Source organism: Gavialis gangeticus, unplaced genomic scaffold, assembly GCF_001723915.1.
Source record: "Gavialis gangeticus isolate Ggan-Ray unplaced genomic scaffold, GavGan_comp1, whole genome shotgun sequence".
Taxonomy (NCBI): domain Eukaryota; kingdom Metazoa; phylum Chordata; order Crocodylia; family Gavialidae; genus Gavialis; species Gavialis gangeticus.
The window spans coordinates 54986019-55005441 of record NW_017729029.1 but is presented as its reverse complement, the minus strand read 5'-3'; the positions used below and the strand labels follow the sequence as shown (position 1 = coordinate 55005441).

At 42.6% G+C, this 19423-nt stretch overlaps 1 protein-coding gene across 3 annotated transcripts in view; it reads right to left on the bottom strand.

Annotated features, from left to right (window-relative positions):
- NRK (Nik related kinase) overlaps positions 1-19423 on the bottom strand; it is a 151919-nt gene that overhangs the window by 29395 nt on the left and 103101 nt on the right. Inside the window, exons 16-25 of one of the 3 annotated variants that reach the window (XM_019521629.1) lie at positions 16373-16504; positions 15209-15273; positions 14072-14190; positions 11944-12035; positions 10292-10410; positions 6320-6413; positions 3988-4164; positions 2734-2863; positions 1890-2048; positions 13-156 (exon numbers count right to left, since the gene is read on the bottom strand). In XM_019521629.1, the coding sequence (XP_019377174.1) occupies positions 13-156; positions 1890-2048; positions 2734-2863; positions 3988-4164; positions 6320-6413; positions 10292-10410; positions 11944-12035; positions 14072-14190; positions 15209-15273; positions 16373-16504 (1231 nt within the window). The remainder of the gene's footprint in view (positions 1-12; positions 157-1889; positions 2049-2733; positions 2864-3987; positions 4165-6319; positions 6414-10291; positions 10411-11943; positions 12036-14071; positions 14191-15208; positions 15274-16372; positions 16505-19423) is intronic. The other 2 variants (XM_019521627.1, XM_019521628.1) reach the window with 2 other exon arrangements.

Here is a 19423-nt window from a genome sequence, read left to right as displayed (position 1 = left end):
CAGCGAACAAACCTGAGATGGTAATTAGCACATTGAGTCCTTCCAGAACATCCATTTGCTGGAATCGTCTCCTTGAAATCAGTGAGTAAACTCGTCCCTGACCACTTCTGTCCAGCAGCCACAACCCATTCTCCGTGCCCACTAGTAAGTTTACTCCTGTTAATAGATGAAAAACAACCATAAATCATCCGCTGAATCACAGCCCATTTCAACTTGAATTGCTTTTCTGTGATCGATTCCCTTCAGTCTTCTGTTTCTTAACTCAACTCATATTTTCTCCATCACTATTCAGTCAACCTCCTGATCTAAGTGACTTAAAAAATCTGATCCTCTAAGGATGCACTCAGGCCTCTCCCTAGCATAATACCCCTGTAATTTAAGCATAAGTACTTCTGATGAAGTCAACCTATACTTAAAATGCAAGGAAAATGTTTTGTGGATGAGCACTTCCAACACCGATTGTGACCATCATACAACTTCTACTAACCCTCTTGGTATTATGGAGGATGATTTCATTGTCCCTTTGGATGTACAAACCAGCCCCAAAACTTCACCCTCAAATTCCATGAGATGTACAGAACACAATAGAAAAAGGGTAACAGATGCTAGGAAGTGGGTTTTTCAAGAGTAAAGTATTCTGTGTTTTTAAAGATAGTTCTGAATACCAAATTAAAGGAATTAATTCATCCAAAAACTAATTGCTCCCACAGAAGTTAAGGCTCCAGCGAACTGCTGACATAAACTGATTTATCCGGAACAAGAAATCTGTTTGGCTGGCACGATTAGTACATTTCCTAATCGGTAGGTTCTACTGGAAATAATGAAACAGCATAAGGTATCACACTGCAAGATGCAAACATTTGTATTGGCAGCACTCTGCCGAGGACCTGGCACACTTCAGCCCTTCAGCCTGAGCGCACACATAATTACAGACCTTGCTACACAGTTCTGTTCTTAATTTAAAATCTTGGCTTTCTTTAAACACACATGAAGCAGAATCCGTGAAGCTGTAAACTGGAAATTTGCATTTCCTTTGGATAATGTTTCTCCCATTTTATTCATAAATTTTATTTTTAATTTCAAGCTCAAGCTCGACTGGAGGGAAAATACTGTGTCAACTCCTTGGACCTCATGCTTTTCTTGTTAGATGGATGATTAAAATAATCTGAGCATCTGGGCACTGAGAAATGAGGACAAGGTCCTTACTGGTTAAACTGCACAACTCCACTGGAATTAGACTGGCATCAACTGAAGATATGGCCAGAGGTTCCCTTTGTAAAAGGGCGATCCTACAAGGGATCCCTCTTGGGGAGTCAGTGAAAGCAGGACTGATGTTTTCACAGGATCAAAGAAAGACAAGAATATTGATCTGCGTGAGTCTCTAGCTGATAACATGCCCACAGAAAGACTCCATGGAGCAGGTAGTAGATGTGAGGGCAGGGCACGAACTGCAAAGGTTTTACATTTGGCATTACTGCCACTTGAGGAATCACTTGGCAAACCTCTGCACTTCATTCTACTAAGGAAGATAAACTAAGTATCATGCAACTCCCTGTGGGAATTTCTCTGACAAGACCTTGAAAATCTTGATCCTATGGGAGGGAATTATGATCCCTTGGCTCTTTCTATGAGTAAGATATTAGTTCTGCACCCTAGCCAATGTGTCCTCCCACCCTGCTGCAGGGAACTCAACAGTAATTCATCTGGCTTTCACCTTCCACCTCCAGGGTGGCTTCAGCTGAATGGTGTGTAGGCATGTAGTCAATGAATCACTTTGGAACAAACAATGCAATAAACCAATGTAGAATCTTAACTTAGCAGGTACTGTCAAAAATATGCTCCCTATCTGTTTTTTATCTGTACATATATCTGTCTACATCTAAGCTTACCCCACAAAGCAGCACAAAGAATCTCCGAGTTAAATTTCTTCTTGTATTTGCGAATTTCTGGACTGTCACTCTGTGGACGGATATTGGTTGGGTTGACGTTGACAACAGAACCTTTCCTTGCATTTTCTCTCCTAACAGGTTCTGGTTTTGCACTAGATGCTGGGAGAAAAGACATAGGGAGTCATGAAAAATGTAAGCCACCCAGAACACTGTTTGCAGTGGTGGCAGATGACAGAACAAGGAGCAGTGGTCTCAAAATGCAGCAAGGGAAGTTTAGGTTAGATATTAGGAAAAACTTTCTCACTAGGAGGGTGGTGAAGCATTGAAACAGGCTACCCAGAGAGGTGGGGGAATCTGCATCCTTGGAGGTTTTCAAGACCTGGCTAGACAAAGCCTTGGCTGGGATGATGTAGCTGGGGCTGGGGCTGGTCCTGCTTTGAGCAGGGGGTTGGACTAGATGTGACCTCCTGAGGTCCTTTCCAGTCCTCATTTTTTATGATTTTATAAACACCTCACATATGAATTGCTTGTAGCAAGTTAAAAGCTACTCCAAGGATCATCGTATTTCAACACTTTCCACAAAACTTAAGATAGCATTAGCAAGAACCATATGTCTACACAGTTTCTGAAGTATGCATAAATAAGTGTTTTAATAATGCAACAACGGAGTGGGACATACTCCATCAGGAATGTGGGCAGAACAGTTCACTGAAATCCAGCACCGTCAACATGGTTTCTTTAAGTAACTAGAAAATTAAGGTCTTAACTGCCAAAAAAGAAGCCTCCTTCTTTTCTTTGCAACCAACTAGCCATGACAATTAACAAAAAAAGGAAACACACTCACGAGAACTACACATTGATCCCACAGGACTGGTGGGAGGGGAGATTTGTAGAAGACGAGGGTCTATGAATGAAGTAAATGATGCCGTAGATGATGTACTGCTTTTTGAGGGGGTGCTTTCAGTGCTCGGTGCCTGCAACGAAAAACAAGGCCAGCTTGATATTAGGGAAGCAGACATTATGCATCGATGCCAGTATATGGATACTATATCATTAGATGCAGACACCAATTCCGCAGCCAAGTTCTATACTACAAATTCAATTCCTGCATAGGAAGCCTAAGGAGAAAGTTGGGACAAGGCTCCTCACCAGGCACATTGCTGCAATGAAATAATTGGCCCCAAGGGGAAGACTAAGGGGAAGAGGCACCTCACCAGTCAATCCCTCACTGCTCCCTGATTTGGAGCAAGGCATTACTCAAACTTTCCAAGGAGGATACTGCTGTGGTGGCCAATGCCCTTTTCAGAGGATCTCTCCCAGGACGGAGTATTCCTTGCACCCACTAACATGCTCTCTCTCTCTCTCCCCCTTTCAAGCCACCCTTGGGCTGGTTCTGCTAGCAATTTTCCATTGATGTTGCTGATGCACGTTTTTTCGGTCCGTGCCCTATTTGCATAGTGTTTAGTGTTACAGAGCACAGGGAGGATGAGTCAGTAAGGCAGCCACTAGCGCAGGTCTGAGCGCATTTCACCGTGGGAAGTGGGGAAAAGAACAGTAATTGCCAAACCATTTTTTGCTTGTGCAGAAGAGGAGTGACAGGAAGGAGATGAAGAACGAGGGGGACAGAGAGATGGGAGGAATGGATGGAGGAACAGATTCTCAAGTTCCTTCAGCCATGGCTTTATGGCCTCCCTGTAGAGCCTGGGACTGCTGCCAAGAAACAAGCCTTGCCCAGTCTCTCCTGCTCTGCATGTGCACGCGGTGGTGAGAACTTTGCAAACACCTGGGCATGTTCCCCCAGCACAGTACTCAGTCCCCGGCCCCGGCCTTGTGCTCAGGACCTCTCCAAGTCGTCTATGCTCCCAATTGCTGAGGCCGGCCAAGCACAATGCCGGGCTGAGTGGGTGGGGACCTTTCTTGGCATTAGTCCCGGGCTCAATGAGGAAGCAGCATAGACATTGCCTCAGAGAAGAGAGGGGTCAGAGGTAACCAGACTCTCCAGAAAGAGTGGCTCCAGGGAAATGAATCGAACTCTGGGTCCCTTTGCCTAAGGAGAAGCGAGGGCTATTGCAGTGAGTCTTGAAGCTGGAAGATGTACCTTATTATTCACAGATTTGTTCTGGGCTCCCTGACTATTCTGTGTAACCTTTTGCTGGTTTGCTGAGGAGTCAGAAATCTGGCTTTGCTGCAGAAGATCTGGCAGGAGATAGTTCTGGTTGTTTATGCTCCAAAGCCCTTCGTGGGTGCTGGAACTTTGTTTCCCTCCAAATTTATCCTGCAAAGGAGAACAGATTTGGAAGTTACAACTTATTGTCTGGCACACTTGCACTCTATTGTGTAACAATGTAGAAGTGTAACTCGGCCTAAGATCACCGATGTCAGATCCAGGATCTTAACTCAAAAGTGTCTTGATCCCAGCATTACATTACACCAGGGTTCTTCATTAAACCTTTCACTTACATTAATTGCAAGGTTTCATTATAAAAGAGTCATATTCATTCAAGATTGGTCAGCTTTGCCAACAAAAGGCACTTCCGTGTTGCGACATTCCCCAATAGGACTGCAGCCCATTGCTAATAGGCAACTCCATGTAAATTAGGCAAGTTACAAGTCACTGCATAAGCAGGACCTAAATATATAGCAGGGCAGAAGGTGAGGGGGCAATGGCCATCACAAAAAAAACCCAAGGACAGGGAAACCAGGGCCACCAGTTCTCAGCTAGAGGAAGAGACGCAGCTTGAGCTGGGATCTGTAAACGGTCATGGGAAGGGCAAGCTGCACTCCAGATGGCAAGGACAGTGTGGAGGATGCACCCCCCAACTGTGAAGTGTCAAGGAGAAGGTTGGAGCTGAGGACCAAGGTCATTTCCTGAGATACAGGAAAGGATGAGATGCTAAATTTCACATCAAATATTTCTTTCTTTGTTTTATCAAGGCAAAAAAAACCAAGAGCCCAGTTTCTGGCTAGCTGAATCCCAGGCAGTTCTCAGGGCAGTTCGCTGCCTGTGACGAACAGCCTGCTGAAACCTTATTGAATGCCAGCCAATATATCTGAAAACAAAAGGAAGTCATTTTAAATAGAAACCATTTTCCATTTAAAAGTCAAGTAATTAATTGGACGTTAAAGGGATGCCATGAATAATTTTCTATTCTCAACGGTGTTTTCAAAATTCATAATTTATTTATGATTTTCTCTTGGAAGCAGGTCCCTGGGTGCTCTTCCCCTAAAGGGTTTCTTCATGGGGTGCGAGGTGGGAGGAATGCTATCTAATTCTTTCCCCCAAGGTCAAAGGACCAAAACACTAAAGCTCAGCAGTCTAGCTTGGGGTTAGAGAACTGGTGCCCTCTTCCTAGCTCTGTCACCGATGTCTCTGACACTGCAGTCAAGATGTTCAATCTCACTCGGCTTCACCTTCACCCTCTGCTGAATGAGAACAAATTCACTCAAGTTTGAAAAGTGCTTTAAAGGGATGTATAAAAGAAAGGTGGCTCCACAAATGCAAACCATTGTCCTTACTAGCGTTTGTGTTTCCAAGGCAGTCACAGAGAATATAGCTGGCTGCAGTGGTTTGACTTTACTTGATTGTCTCCGCCTTATACCCACAAGACTAGCCTGTGCTCTGGAAGCAGCGGGTGCCTGTAGACATGGGGGAAGGCTGCTCTGATGTGCTGCAATTACAGCGCATCAGGACAGACTTGATTCATTGATTAATGGAGTTTGCTGGAGTGTGCCAATTAGCACACTCTGGCAGCCTCCACGTCTCCTGTATCAGCGACAAGCGTTAGTTAAAGCACCCCTGCCACCATTTTGATACATGAGAGGCTGTGGGTACTTTAATTACAGAGGCTCTAATTAAAGTGCCCTCCCCCCCGGAGCACGTGTAAAAGTGCCCAGTGTTTCCTTGGTAAAGCAGTGGAGCTGAACCCAAAGAGGGCAACTGAGAGAGCACCATGATGCTTTGTGGGCCTCCTTTGTCTTTAAATGAACAGGCCTGATGTGATTTTCCTTCAGGCAATATTTTAAGAAGTGAGAAGATATTTTTCTCTATGCTGTAAAGGTTATAAAGTAGGTCAAGGCTGTCAGCTAGTGGCAATAATCCAAATGATGTATTATTATTGATAGCAGTGCTTCGTTTAGGCTCTGCTAAATGAAAGGTGCTGTGCCTTTAATAAATGTGTTCATATGAAAAGCTCCTATACCTGGAAAGTAACTAGTCTATGAGTGGATTATTATAAGGGGAAAAAAAAACCTGATACAGGATTTCTTTATTTTAGTGTTTGTACCTATACTTTGCAAATGCAGATCGAGTCAGGAAATGTCTGACTGCTGTTGAGAAGAAATGGAAAGGGCAGTCCTCATGTGCGTTAGCAGTTATGAGGGATCTGACTCCCCTACACATCATACCCACTGCCTCAGCATGGCCAAATTACCTTCTGCTCCATGACGATGCTTTGAGGTTTCAGTTCAATTCCATCCGGAGCTCTTGTCCTTGAAAAATCTGCCACTCTATTACTTAGCGGTTGCCTGGTAACAAATTCCAATTAATGAGCGGAACCAATCCAAGAGGAAAAAACCACCCAAAACACAAACATTCTCAAAGTAACTGATCATAATTAACAGTTACCAGCTATACTTTGATATTTCTTCTTCCATGATTAGCTTGTGCACATATCTACAGAGACTTTATGCTGATGTTCACTTGCAAGTAGAACCCCTTCCTATCTTGAGAGGTTACTTTAGAGTTTCCCCCCGAGTTTCCAGCATCATTTTGTCAAACATCATTTCACTTAAGCAACTGATATTTGGTCCTTAACTATGTAACATTGTCCAGAACCATCCTTCCTACCCTGAAGAAAAATCTCTCAGAAGGTATCGTGCTTTGTCCCACTGGGTACAACTATAGCCAAATGAATAGCCAAGACTGGGAACAAATGGGGAAAACACCTATTCTTATAGCAAAAGTTGGCCATGAACGATCACTATTTCCACAGGGCATTTTTCTTCAAGCACAGTTTATTGACCTAAAAGCTATGGCAATGGTCGATTACCCAGCAAAGAACTGTACCCAGATTTGTATACTGTGTTTGTGCTACTGCACTTGCATTATTACAATCCGTTAGGGTTATTTTATTTGTTTTTTTCCCCCTGGTGTCTGTAAATTGCTTGAATTCTGGATCCTGCTGTGAAGTTTTCCACTACACTAGTTGTGTTGCATCGCAATTGGTGGGAGACACTTTTCGTACTCCAAGGCAATAACCAAGGCCGCAGGTCAGTGAAAGGGGCCATTATACTGAAGAAAAACGGAACTGAAAGATGTGCAGTGATTTCCTTTTGCAGGCAAGATTAAATCAAACATTTGCATATATAATAAAAATGGAATGAAGCACAACAGGACAGGGGAGAGTTTACTGAGGATTACTGAGATTGCTATTATGAAGAAGGCGAGCAGGATTTGACCTTCCAAAATATTAAGATCCACTTTTATTAACTAGGACCAAAGAAATGCATAGGGACTCCCTGTTTAAGATTTGTATGCAAGTTGCCTGCATTCAGGCTGACATATGAAATGGATCTTTCAAAATTAGCCATAGGAAATCCTTTGATTTAGAGGGATTTGGAGTTATTTGAACACTACATGTGTCCTAGGAGGATGTATTCTCAGTGCAGTGGGAACATTATGCAGTGTGGTAAACATGTATGTACACTGTACAGACATATAGAGAGTTTAGTTCAGCTAGGTCCCATGCATTGAAGTCCTTTACTAAAAAGAGAGTGGACAAATTCCGGCTAATCTCCCACATAAGCACAACAGAAAAATAGCAGCACATGTGACTGCTGAAGGCGCAGCAAAAGACAGCTGCCCTTGTTCTGGCTCTTGTGGGCACATACACAGAAGTTGTTCTTCAGAGCCCACACATCAGAGGACGTCCCTATGCCTCAGCATCAATGGACATGTCTCATTCATGCCTCCTTTCAGACAGAACATATTATGTGAGCTGTGGCTCTGTCTCCTTTATACTCAGCCAAAATATGAGCATATAGCCAAGCAGCTTTGCAGTCTAATTAGGGACAAGGAAATATTCCCTCTGTGAAATGGCCAGCTAGACTCTGGCCTTAAGTGTTTCTTCCAAAGCCCACACAAGTGCATGAAAAGACTCTCACTCTCTTAACAGGGCTCTGGAGATGCTTTATAACACAGGAAAGGTTTTAACCTAAGAGCAGTGGCAATGGAAGCTTTCCAGGCCATGAACAGTTTCAGGACTGGCTACAGATTTTACTTTGACCCTCCTCCACCCCTACTTTCCTCTATCCAATTAGAGTTAATCAGGGTATGTTTCCCGCAGGATCTACTTTCAATTGAAATGTTGCTCAGCCGAGGTGAAGGGACTCAGTTAATAGGCAATATGACACTTTTGATTTTACAGAACCTTTTGCTATGGCTCCAGGTATACAAAGACAGAGCGCATGTGAGGGTCACGCTGTTCTGCTCCTTTCACAAAAGGCCCTGTAGCACTCAGTCATCAAAGCCACGTACTAATTTATGTAGATTTAAAGCAGCGATTCTTAAACAGGGTGCTGCAACACCCAGGGGTGCCTTGAGATCCTTTCTAGGGTGCTATGGAGAAAAGCACACAGTGTTAGCACTATTCGGCTGTGGGCCAGTAGCAGCAGAGCATCCTTCCCAGGGGACAAGCAGCATGCATGGCATGGGTGTTCCCCAGGGACAAGTAGTAGCAGTACAAGGTATGCTGCTGCTATGTGTCCCTGGGGAACACCCGTGCCATGTGCGCTCTGGCACATGGTAGGTTGCCCTGGGTGGGGTAGGGGAGGCTGCGGCCAGCAACTATGCTGGATCCAGCAGCTTTACCTGGGGTCCTGGGGGCCCTGGGGAGATGCAGCTGTGGTGCTCCTCCAGCTGGCAGCATGGCCTGCAGCTGGAGCATGGCTCTGCTCGGCCAGGCTCCTGTTTTGGACGGTGCATGCTGCTGCCATGTGCGCCACCTTGCTTTTTTTTGCTGTAGGTTTTTTGACCCAGGGATCTCCCGGGGTGAAAAACCCCATGTGCTCCAAGGTAGCAGCGTGGGGCACACCAGCATGTGTGGCGCATGGCATTACAGACAGGTCTCCAGCGCCACATACCACATGTCCACACTCATCTGGACACAGCCTTAGGTGTGCAAACATGATTCACAAGATAAACTCAGAGATTTCAAGAAGGAATCCATATTGTCAAAAATGAGCTGTTCTGGTATTTCTGATTTCCTTGAAATAGAAGAATTGTTCTATTATTTTCCTGTAGTCAAAAACAGACTGAAAACTAAAAGCTGACATTTTCCAAAGGGTGCCGTGAGTATGTCAAGGGGTGTCTTCAGCCTAAACTGGTTGGAAACCACTGACATAACATGACCGTGCCAAGGCACTTCAGAACGATTATCGCAAGAAGGGGCCACAAAACTTTAAAGCTTAAGTAATGTAAATGTCGTAGCAAGGCAATACTTTTTTCTTCTTCAGATTTTCTGAGGTCAGCCTATGACTGATTAAAAAAAATCCTTTTTCAAATCACTGTGGGTGGTTTGGAGGAGAAAAACTGGGGAAAACAAATCATTCCATTAAAATCACTTTCAGGTGGCTCAAACAAGTGGCATTTTCTATATATTTCTCCTCTTCCTCCCACTGTGCCTTGAAAATGGACTCAAAACACACAAATAGGGAGCATATGCAGGCCTGAAAACTCTGCTTTCAGAGCAGCACAATGGAAACAACAGGTAATAAGCCAAACAATTGGCTTGCCAAGCAAATTATAAATCTCTTCAGCTCTTCCTGTAGGTTGACTAAACCGTGTACCATCAGGTTAGACTAGAAGCAGTCCCATCCCAGGGAGCTGTGTGTGACCACAGTACATTTTGAAACCATCCTAGAACGTGAATTAACTAGACAGCTTCTTTGAAAGAAAATCAGAAGATGCTGGAAAGAATTTGGTTTGTAGTTGCAAACAGCGTGCTTCATTGATTGATCACTTTGCTCTAAGTCATTTGGAATAGCCATTTCCCTTCACTCAATTATTTCTCAGCAAAATATGCATTTTGAATGATTGGTAAGCACCACAGTCAAAAAAAAAAACAGAAAGAGGGTGCACATGTGAGTGTGAGCTGGAAGCTACAGAAGAATATGTCATTGTAAGACCAACTTGGTAAAAAAAATGCAAATCCAAGATGTACGATCTGATAACTGCAATTATTCTGCAGCACTCAAATATTCAGAAAATATGACTGATGAGATTCTAAGCTGGTGGAAATCCAGTGCACTGATTTCAGTGGAGCACTGCACATTTATAGCTGAAGATGTGGGCTCGGTTTTCCTTCAATACTTAGAAATATATAATAAAAGCAAAAAACCCCAACCTTGTGTGATTTACATCATCATCATCACTGCTGCCTACTTCATCACTGGATGATGAATATTCTGCTGCTTTCCAGAATGAGTTGGCACCGTCCTTTCCCTTGGCAAAGAAGCCTGGACTCTGAATAAAGGAAATTCAATTGCATTTTTCCAGCCGAAAACCACAGGAGCAACCATGTTATTGCACTTCCAATTGGTGCCAGCATAAGTAGTTACCATACCTTTTATGCTGCGAATATTTATTATAAAGATAAGACTTTTCAATGGTACAAAACTGAAGCTTGATATTTCAAAAAGAATAATGAGCTAAACTGAAATGACTGCAAACCCCTAGCAATGGAATGTGGTTAATTTTAACTAAGATATTAAAGGTTCAAACATCTCACTATATTTTAGCAGGGCATCCTCAGATTCATTAGCAGTACTGCTGCTGCTCATCTAATCTGTTTAAAAAAAAATCAGCTACATCTCAGTTCCTGGGGGACAATCAGGCTTCATCTTAATGCTATTTAAAGGAGGAGTTCTAATGCCTGTGATGAAAACCCTTGAAGGGAAAGGCATTGTGCACAGGAAAAACATGAAATGTCCCACTTCAGTTTTGCTGGCGTGTTCTCACAAGCCCGTTGAGCCGTGTCTATTCCTCCGGGAGGTTCCAAACAGCAACCTCGGTAGTGGCTAAAGGCCAGCATTCGGCCCTAAATTGGAAGGACCATCTCTAGTGGGATTCAGTGGCCAAAGCTGCCTGAAGCCATTGGCTTCCATTGTGTCTGTGATCCTTGACACCACTCATTCGGATTGTAGCTTTGATGCTAATCTAGAGGGAGATCAGCTGAGAGCACAGCAGCACTATTTAACCCTGGATGTGGTAAATGGATGAGGTAGTGATGAGGTAGAGGTGACCTTAAGGGCAGCCCCATTATCAGAATCTCTGAGACCCTCATCATCTTTAAAGCACTCACAGCTACAACATTTCTGTAAGACAGGGGTGGGTCATTCTCAGTTTTATAGATGGGAGCTGAGACTACGGCTCAGCCCGGATTTAGGCACTCGGGTCACACAGGGGCTCTCAGTTCTCCCAAGTCATCGACAAGCATCACTGCACCTTCCTCCTCCATAACTAATGGATGTTACAGACTTCAGGACACCACCGCCTTGCTTTAGATTTGACCTGCGGTCTGGCTCTGCATTACTTCAAGCCATCGAGACCTTTCCCTGCAACTTATAAAATACCAATCATTCCACTTCTAATCTCTTGCCAAAGGCACTATTAGCTCCAGTTATCTGAAGTGAGAGACAACCAGCAAACATTACAAGGCTGATTTAACAAATAAGACACACGCAGAAAGTTCCACTTTACATTAATGGCATATTATCTATGTCTTGTGAAGGGTTAATAAATGATAAAGCATGTTATGGCCAGGAGTGGCATATGTTCAAGTTGGTTATAAGCCCAGCAGTACAACACGTTCCAGATAGTTATAAGCCATGTCTCTCAGCCACTTCGTTACCTTTGGCTTCAACAACTGATTAATCATTTATTTAAACACAGGTTACACTTGTGTTAACCCTTTCTAAATGTCTGCGCCATAGAAACTGTGAACAAAACAGAAACAGTATTGGTAGTGAAAACCGCCCCCGTAAAAGCGACTGAAACCTGGGTAAGACGAGGGGTGTTTTCAGACTTCTTGCACCGCTGCACGTGGTTGGGGGACAGGGGGTTCTCTGCCTTAGACAGTCCTTGATTCCCTGCAAAAGAGTTGTAGACGGTAGCGTTAGGGTTTAGCTCTCAGAGAGAGCTCTCTGCCTGGCTGTATAATTCTGAAATCTAGTGGAGAGCAATGCACTTCTGCAAGGGGTGAGACGAGCCCTGGGGAAACCACACAGCCACTGCATATCCTGGAAGACAAGCAGATCTGCAAGGAGGAACCGAGCACAGGTCAGAAAGGACATGCCGGGGCTGGGACTGATGCGTTGGCCTCCACAAGCCTTCGCTGTTCTCTTCTGTATTTGAACTAGGGATGGAAGTGGATCGCATGCAAACACAGAAGTGCTTTGTACAAGGGTGGGACAATCTAGCCTGTACACGTTAGGATTCAATAACCTAATTTGTATATTGAGGCAGTTTGATGATCATAATTATACGTGCATTTTCTAAAGACTATTTGATTCCTAGTTCGTTACCAGTTGCCGTTTGAATCAGCTATGCTGCAAGATCAGTTCAACTGTATTTACAGCCCTTTTCACATCACATTCACTGTTCCTGTGCGTTTGGAACAGTAACAAGCTCTTCCTTGAACATCACTTGCCAAAATAGCTGCAATTTAATTGCACTTAAGCACCCAAGGAGACTGTTTAAACCGCAGGGGAGGTTTTCTATTCTTTCCATAGCTGGTGAGGCTTGCATTTCTCCTGACCAGAATAGCACATGAGTTACACATCATGCAAGGCAGAATTAGGCCACTGCATGATTGTTCATCACTAAATTTTTATTCAAACATAAAATGACCTAACAGCAAAAGAAACAACCCGTGTGTTCTTCTTGAAGCAAAATGCCCCTACTTTGGTTAGTCATTTATAACAAAATAGCCTTGACTGTAGAAATCTAATAAAGAAGCAATTTCTCCTTCATTTAGCATGTGCTTTAAATTACCAAAATGAATCTCCCTTTAAAAATCCTTTTTTTTTTGTCTTTTAATGATGTAGGGAGTTCATTTCTGTGAGTATCTGAACATTTTTACTTTACAAAAATGGGACTGGTTTTTCCTGCTTTATGATAATACATGTTAGCACAAGTGGGTTTAAAATGCCACCATTTTGTAGCGAGTTACGCATGATGGACAATCAGGTTCAATTAATATAAATGGATTCCAGACACAGCCGTCACAGACTACTTATTTTTATACATAAAATTATATGATATAATTTAATGTATTATATATAATATAATAATTGTTTGTGTGTATAATTAAAATACATTTAGAGGCAACAAGAGAGGAATAAAGCTGCCAAGCTGCCTACTTTCTCCTCAGGGCCCCAAGCCAGCTGGAGTTTCAAGCCACTTATTTATGAGGAATCAGACTTTGTCATAAACCTGCATTAACCTCACATGTGCTGTAATCACAGGGTGAGCTATGTGAGTCATCATGCACAAGTCATGGTACAACACCTCCCGTCAGCTTGCAGTTTGCTTGCACTTCATGTGGTTGCTTCCATCTCCTACATTTTGCCCCATTCCACTCTGTTTTTAATAAATTAATTATAATGCACTGAAAGAATGTTTCATAAGATGCTGAACGAGAATCCTCATGTTTTCTTTAGCCAACAAAGTATTAGAGTGCAGAAGCATTAATGCGTAACAGCTGCTAAACTGCATCACCTCGTTAGCAAGCAATGCAATAAAGTAGCATGAGGTTAGGAAGAAAACACCAGCGAGTCAGCATTTGCCTTCTAATTGGGCCAATCTACCTTCTGAACCAGCTCTGCTGACTTTCAACACGGTGGATAAATAAAAACACAACTGATTTTTTGTTAACTTCCTAACTCAGACTGTTCAAATGTCCTGCCTGGAAACAGGCTCACAGGTAACTTTTGGACTCAAAAAAGGAAGAATTTCTATTTTAGGAAAACAGGCCATGAAACCCAGAAAGCAATCAGAGTCTTTTCTGTACCAGGTATGCAATTAAAAAAAACCACAGTGTAGAGATAAAAGATTTCACATCCAGGATTTCAGGCAAAAGGAGTCTTACATATCTTAACTGATAAAGCATTGACCTAAGCATCACCTGAGGCTGATCTGTTGCTCTGATGAGATCCCACCTCCCATTGCTTGCTGGTCGGAGAGCTGCTACTGCTGCTGTTTAGTTTCAGAGCATGTCCCCCCAGGGACGGCTGGTGGGCACTGCTAAGCAAAGGAAAAAGATCATGTCAGTATATTTTGTGCTTCTGTTCCAAGGCTTGAAAGCACTTATGAACATTAATGAATTCATGTGAACACCTCCTCACAGTAGTTATTAGTCCCATTTAGAAGGGAAGAAATGCATGTGTAAGGAGATAAACTGACTTATATAAGGTGATTATAAAGCAAGACCTAGAAACCACAGGACCAGGACTGCCTAACTTGCAATACTACGGTTTAACTATCAGCTCATGTTGCCCTTCTGTACAGTATCATATAATTCTTAAACAGAGAACACTTACTACTCATGAAAGTTACTTGAGATGATGTTTTCCCACTTCAGCTAGTCAAGAGTAAGTGTTTCGAAAGCAGGCCATCCTGCTTCGTCATGTCAGCTTAATCAACTTTCCATTTGGATCACAGCACTGTACCTTTTTGAAATAAGGGCACAGCCATTTGGGCAGACATCCTGGGGACAATGTTCCAGCACTAGGCTCTGTGCAGTGTGGGATCTGGGGCCAAACTAACATATTTCTAAAGTGCTTCTGTCAGTCTCAGCATATATCTGGGTGTTTGTAAGCCAGTGCCATTTTCAAGCTGCTGATGGGGAGAACCAGTACAGGCAGCTCTATTCTGAAACATCTTCATCTGACCCCTCATGCAACTGAGATTGAAAATCAATCAGCCATTTTTTAAGCTGTCTGCACTTGTTTGGTCACAGCTATATCTGCTTTCTGTGACCGGACTGGGTGAAAATTGCCACTTCTGTCTGTGCCCTAAAAGGAGAAGTACAAAATTGGGTTCAGAATCTTGCTTAAGGTTCAAGATCAGAACATTTTGCCAGGTGCTTTATGAGTAACTGGCTCAAATGAGAGAACAAGTGTAATTGCCATTCAATGAAATATGAACCTGTGTTGATCATACAGTTACTGAAGTTATGGCTTTGTGTTTAATGAGCTGACTTCAGTTTTCCTATTGATAATAAATGAACATTAGTTTAAGCCCAATACACAGAAGAGCTTACCTTGAAGGACATCTTTGATGGCCCAGGTGATCCCGGTAACATTTAGAGGTTGTTCTTTCTGGAACCTTAAAAGATTTAAGCAAAGGTTTTAGTCTGCAACTCTGGTATCTTATGCTCAGTTAATAATCCCAATGTATGCCCTGTATTAACATGAGAAACAGACTTAAAACACATAAAAGATAATGCTCCAGTGGGATTTTCTGGGGGGTACGTCTTTTTATTTAAAACCACATTATTGTTGGCTCAGCATTATAGCGGGTGGAAATGCACTTGTGGGATAAAGAAAATGTGTTCTTACTCACAGAGGTGAATTACTTCCAATTGCTTGAAAACAGCACCTCACATGCGCGCACGCGTGCGTGCACACACACACACACACACACACGCTTACACCACCTGTGAGGTACTAATATATCTATATATATGCGCAAACTACCCTGCATTTACTCCTCTGGTTTTCGTCTACCAAATAATTCTTTGAATTATATAAACTAATTAACTATCTTTGATGTGCAACTAGATTCTTCAAAAGAGCAAAAAAACCTACATATTTGGTCTAACAGACTCAGCTATTATATGACCTTTTATACACAAATGCACACACAGTTCTACCAGATAAAATGAGCCGTATCCAAATTCATGCATTTGTGCATTTAAGAATATTATCTTTCCCAGACAAATATCTTTTAAGCCAACACACCAATTCTGAACTCTTGGGGAAAAGTTACTATTACCCTATCAGTCTTTTCTAACCCAACTGTAAGGATACAAGACAGAAAAGGGTTCATGTAATCCTGACTCTACTGAAACCAAAGGGAATTTTGTCATTTACTTGTTTAAGGGCAAGATTTTACACACAGTAATGTGTTGGATTTAATCTGTGATATCACTTCCTATCAGTAGTTATGATATTAAACTCTAGATTAAAAATTGGGTAAATGAAAGAAAGAAAAAAAGAGAACAATAGGAGCTGAATTCTCCCCTGGATGTTGTTCTCTGTTTTATGAGCCCATCATTGAGGTACCAGGCACATGTGTGACCCTCCTGGTTGTGTATATGGAGATTAAGAGCATTAGTCAATGCTTACTGAAGAAAGACCAGGGAATGAATCAGACACGAATAACAACGGTTGCCTGGGACTTAAACACCTTCCATTTTCAGTACCTTTGGGGGCTGCTCTTCATTTTGGCCTGCACTCCAGAATACGTCGTCCTGCCCAGGGCTTACTGGCGTTACCATCATGTCTGACAGAGAACTGCTGTGGTACGTTTCTTTACTGCTCCGGAGGTTTTCACCCTTCAAACAAATGAAGTGCATGTTAAAGGCATGACTTACAAATTCAGCTACACATTACCCTATAACAGCCCTACAAGCAATAACAAACATTAGCGGTGTAGTCAGGTCTTCAGCCAAGTTTGTGTGTCCCACCAGGAAACGACCCCGGTACCTATTTCTTTTGACTGCTGTGAAGGATGTTATTTATTTTCAGGATCTGGGAAGCAAGGATGCAAGGCTCTTCCAGCGATAGGCACCAAGCCGATAAGTTTTCAATAGAAAAACAAGCCTCGCCCACACATCTCCAAAAACAAAATCTACATAAAAGCTAATATTTCATTAGTAATGTATCACCAACTGCTAGTGACTGGATGGTGTTAAATGGATTTTGCAAATCAAACAGATTTCAAAACGAATATTTGATGCAAGGATTCATTTCCAGCATGGAAGTAGCATATAAAACACCCAGCTACTTCTTATTTTAGGATTTAAGTATCATGAATATATTCCCCAAACTAACAGCTTTGCCCACCGGCTTTTAGATTTAAAGATGAGAGCAAGTGAGGAGTGTGATCTGAAATCAAACTTCTGCCAAAGTTTAGGGGCAACTGATAAACTGGTTCCAATTTAGGGACTTCTCTGCTTAACAAAAATCCTGATGAAAGCAGGTGGCTATACATAAATAGCAACTGATTGAACTAAAAGAAAAACAGTCTCTCATGTGTTCTTCATTCCAAAGTTAAAAACCTTTAAAACTCACACTTTTAAAAAAGAAATATCCAGCCCTTGCTACTTGAGATTCTGGTTAGAAAAAAAAATAGAGGAAAAAATATTCCCCCTTAGATCCTGCACTAGGATAACTAGACTCTTCAAGGGAGGAAGGGGCGGGAAAAGGCCAAAAAAGTCAGCTGAAAAAAAGACAACCCACTGCAAGAGAAAAAAACCCATCACACCAGGCTTACACTACCCGAAAAAACAAGCTTTTGGGAGGCAAGAAACGAATATGCAATCACATGGCAAGGCTAATGCTTGAGCTGGGCTCATCTTCAGGAATTATTGCATGGGAAGCCAGTTGACATTATAGAAATAGCAGAATTATTAGAGAGGTGCCTGCAGCTATACTATCCTGTGCTCTTATCTCATCAGATCTCACATGCAAAGCAGGACTGGAGCTCTCCGGAGAACATCAAGGTACTGCAGGATATGCTATTAGTTATTCATTAGTTGACATTCTTCCCTCCAAGTCAAGATGAACCAACATCTCAGCATGCTAACACTGTGCTGCTTGGAGGTAACTCTTTAAAATAAAACATGATGAAACCAGGGTCCTGATCACTTGCAATCCTTAGAGATACTATGACAATTTTTGTGGGAATAAAGGTGTTAACCCTTATGTCCTGACCAAATTACATGTTGCCTACTTAAAACTCATATGTACATCCCTTTGGATGTGATCTCCATTCTCTATACTGCTTGAGTGAGCTGTTAAACAGCTGTTGTGATTCACTCCAGAGGTAGCTGCAGTTCAGAGCACTGACAGATGTCCAACTCCCATTAACTCATGGTGCTTCGCAGGAAGTGCCATGGGTCACAGCGCTTCCCCCTGCCCCAACACAACAGACATTCACTGTTGGGTCCAAAAGGTCATGGGATCAAGCTGCATTTTGGAGTGGCTGCTTGCCCTATCCCCTAGCCCCATCCTTCCCCACTCCCAGCTCCAGTGCTGTCTTCAGAATGGGAGGGGGAAAGGGAGGAGAAGGAGCTTGGTCTAGGCTCTAGGCTTTGCCCAGCCTGCCTGGAGGGTGGGGCAGGTGGACTGGAGCCTGCCCCCATCTCAAGGGGGCTCCAATTCACCCACCCCACCCTCTAGCGCAGGCTGGGCAAACCCCAGACAGAGCTCCCTTCCCTCCCTTGTCCCCTCCTACTTTGAAGATAGTACTGGAGGCGGGACTGGGCTACATCAGCCTAGCCCTGCTCCCCGCACACTGACAGAAGTTAATGAAGGTGTTCAGCTTCGGAGTGCCTTCATCTGAACCCTCATGTAATGAGGGTTCAGACTGTCACGTGATCAGGCACTTTTAAAGTGCTCTGCAGCCCTGCACTTCTGTAAAGGTGCAGCTATAGAGGACTTTCAAGTGGCCAATCACACGACAGATGTATCTTCTGTTTGTGCCCTCTGTGACTTAAGACATTTCCTTATATATATTTTTCCAATACAATACTTTACCGCATACTCTATTCATTAATAAATTGATTTTTCAAAGTTCCCCATGACACTTAGATAAATAATACAAGGTACATGTGTGATTACTATTTACTTCACCTATCATTAACTTTCAGGGACCAATGCAGTGATTTATAAAACAAGATACAATATGTAAAACAAATAACTGAGAACTGTGCACAGAATTTCCAGAACATAATGCAATGTGATCATTAAATTTATCTCCTACGGGATAAGCTATGTTCCCTGAACATTGAATCTTCTTTAATATTCCTTACTATATATTGAAGGGAACACATTAGAAAAGGCAAATCGCAGCTTATGCTTTCTATCACAGGAAAGGAAACTCAGTTGCATGAAGACAGTCTTGTCCATTTTATCTGGTTAGATATTCAGGTACTTTATCCCACTTTTGGGAAAATAAGTGCAGTCACCTTGGCAGAAAATAGCCTCTTCAGCAGTAAGTACATCTAATAATCTGTGTCCTTTTATTTTGACAGAATTACTTTCTCACTCAACATGGTTGCCACTAATAATAGTGTTTATTTAACCAGAATTATCTGGAACTGCAAAGTATTCCCTAAAAGGACCTAACCTAGGGACAGGAACAGGTTTTACAGCAAGTACGCTATTATCAATATACAGAATGATATTTTCTCACCCCTAATTCAACAATATACTTAAGTCTGGGACTAAATTTAAGCCTACAAATTCCA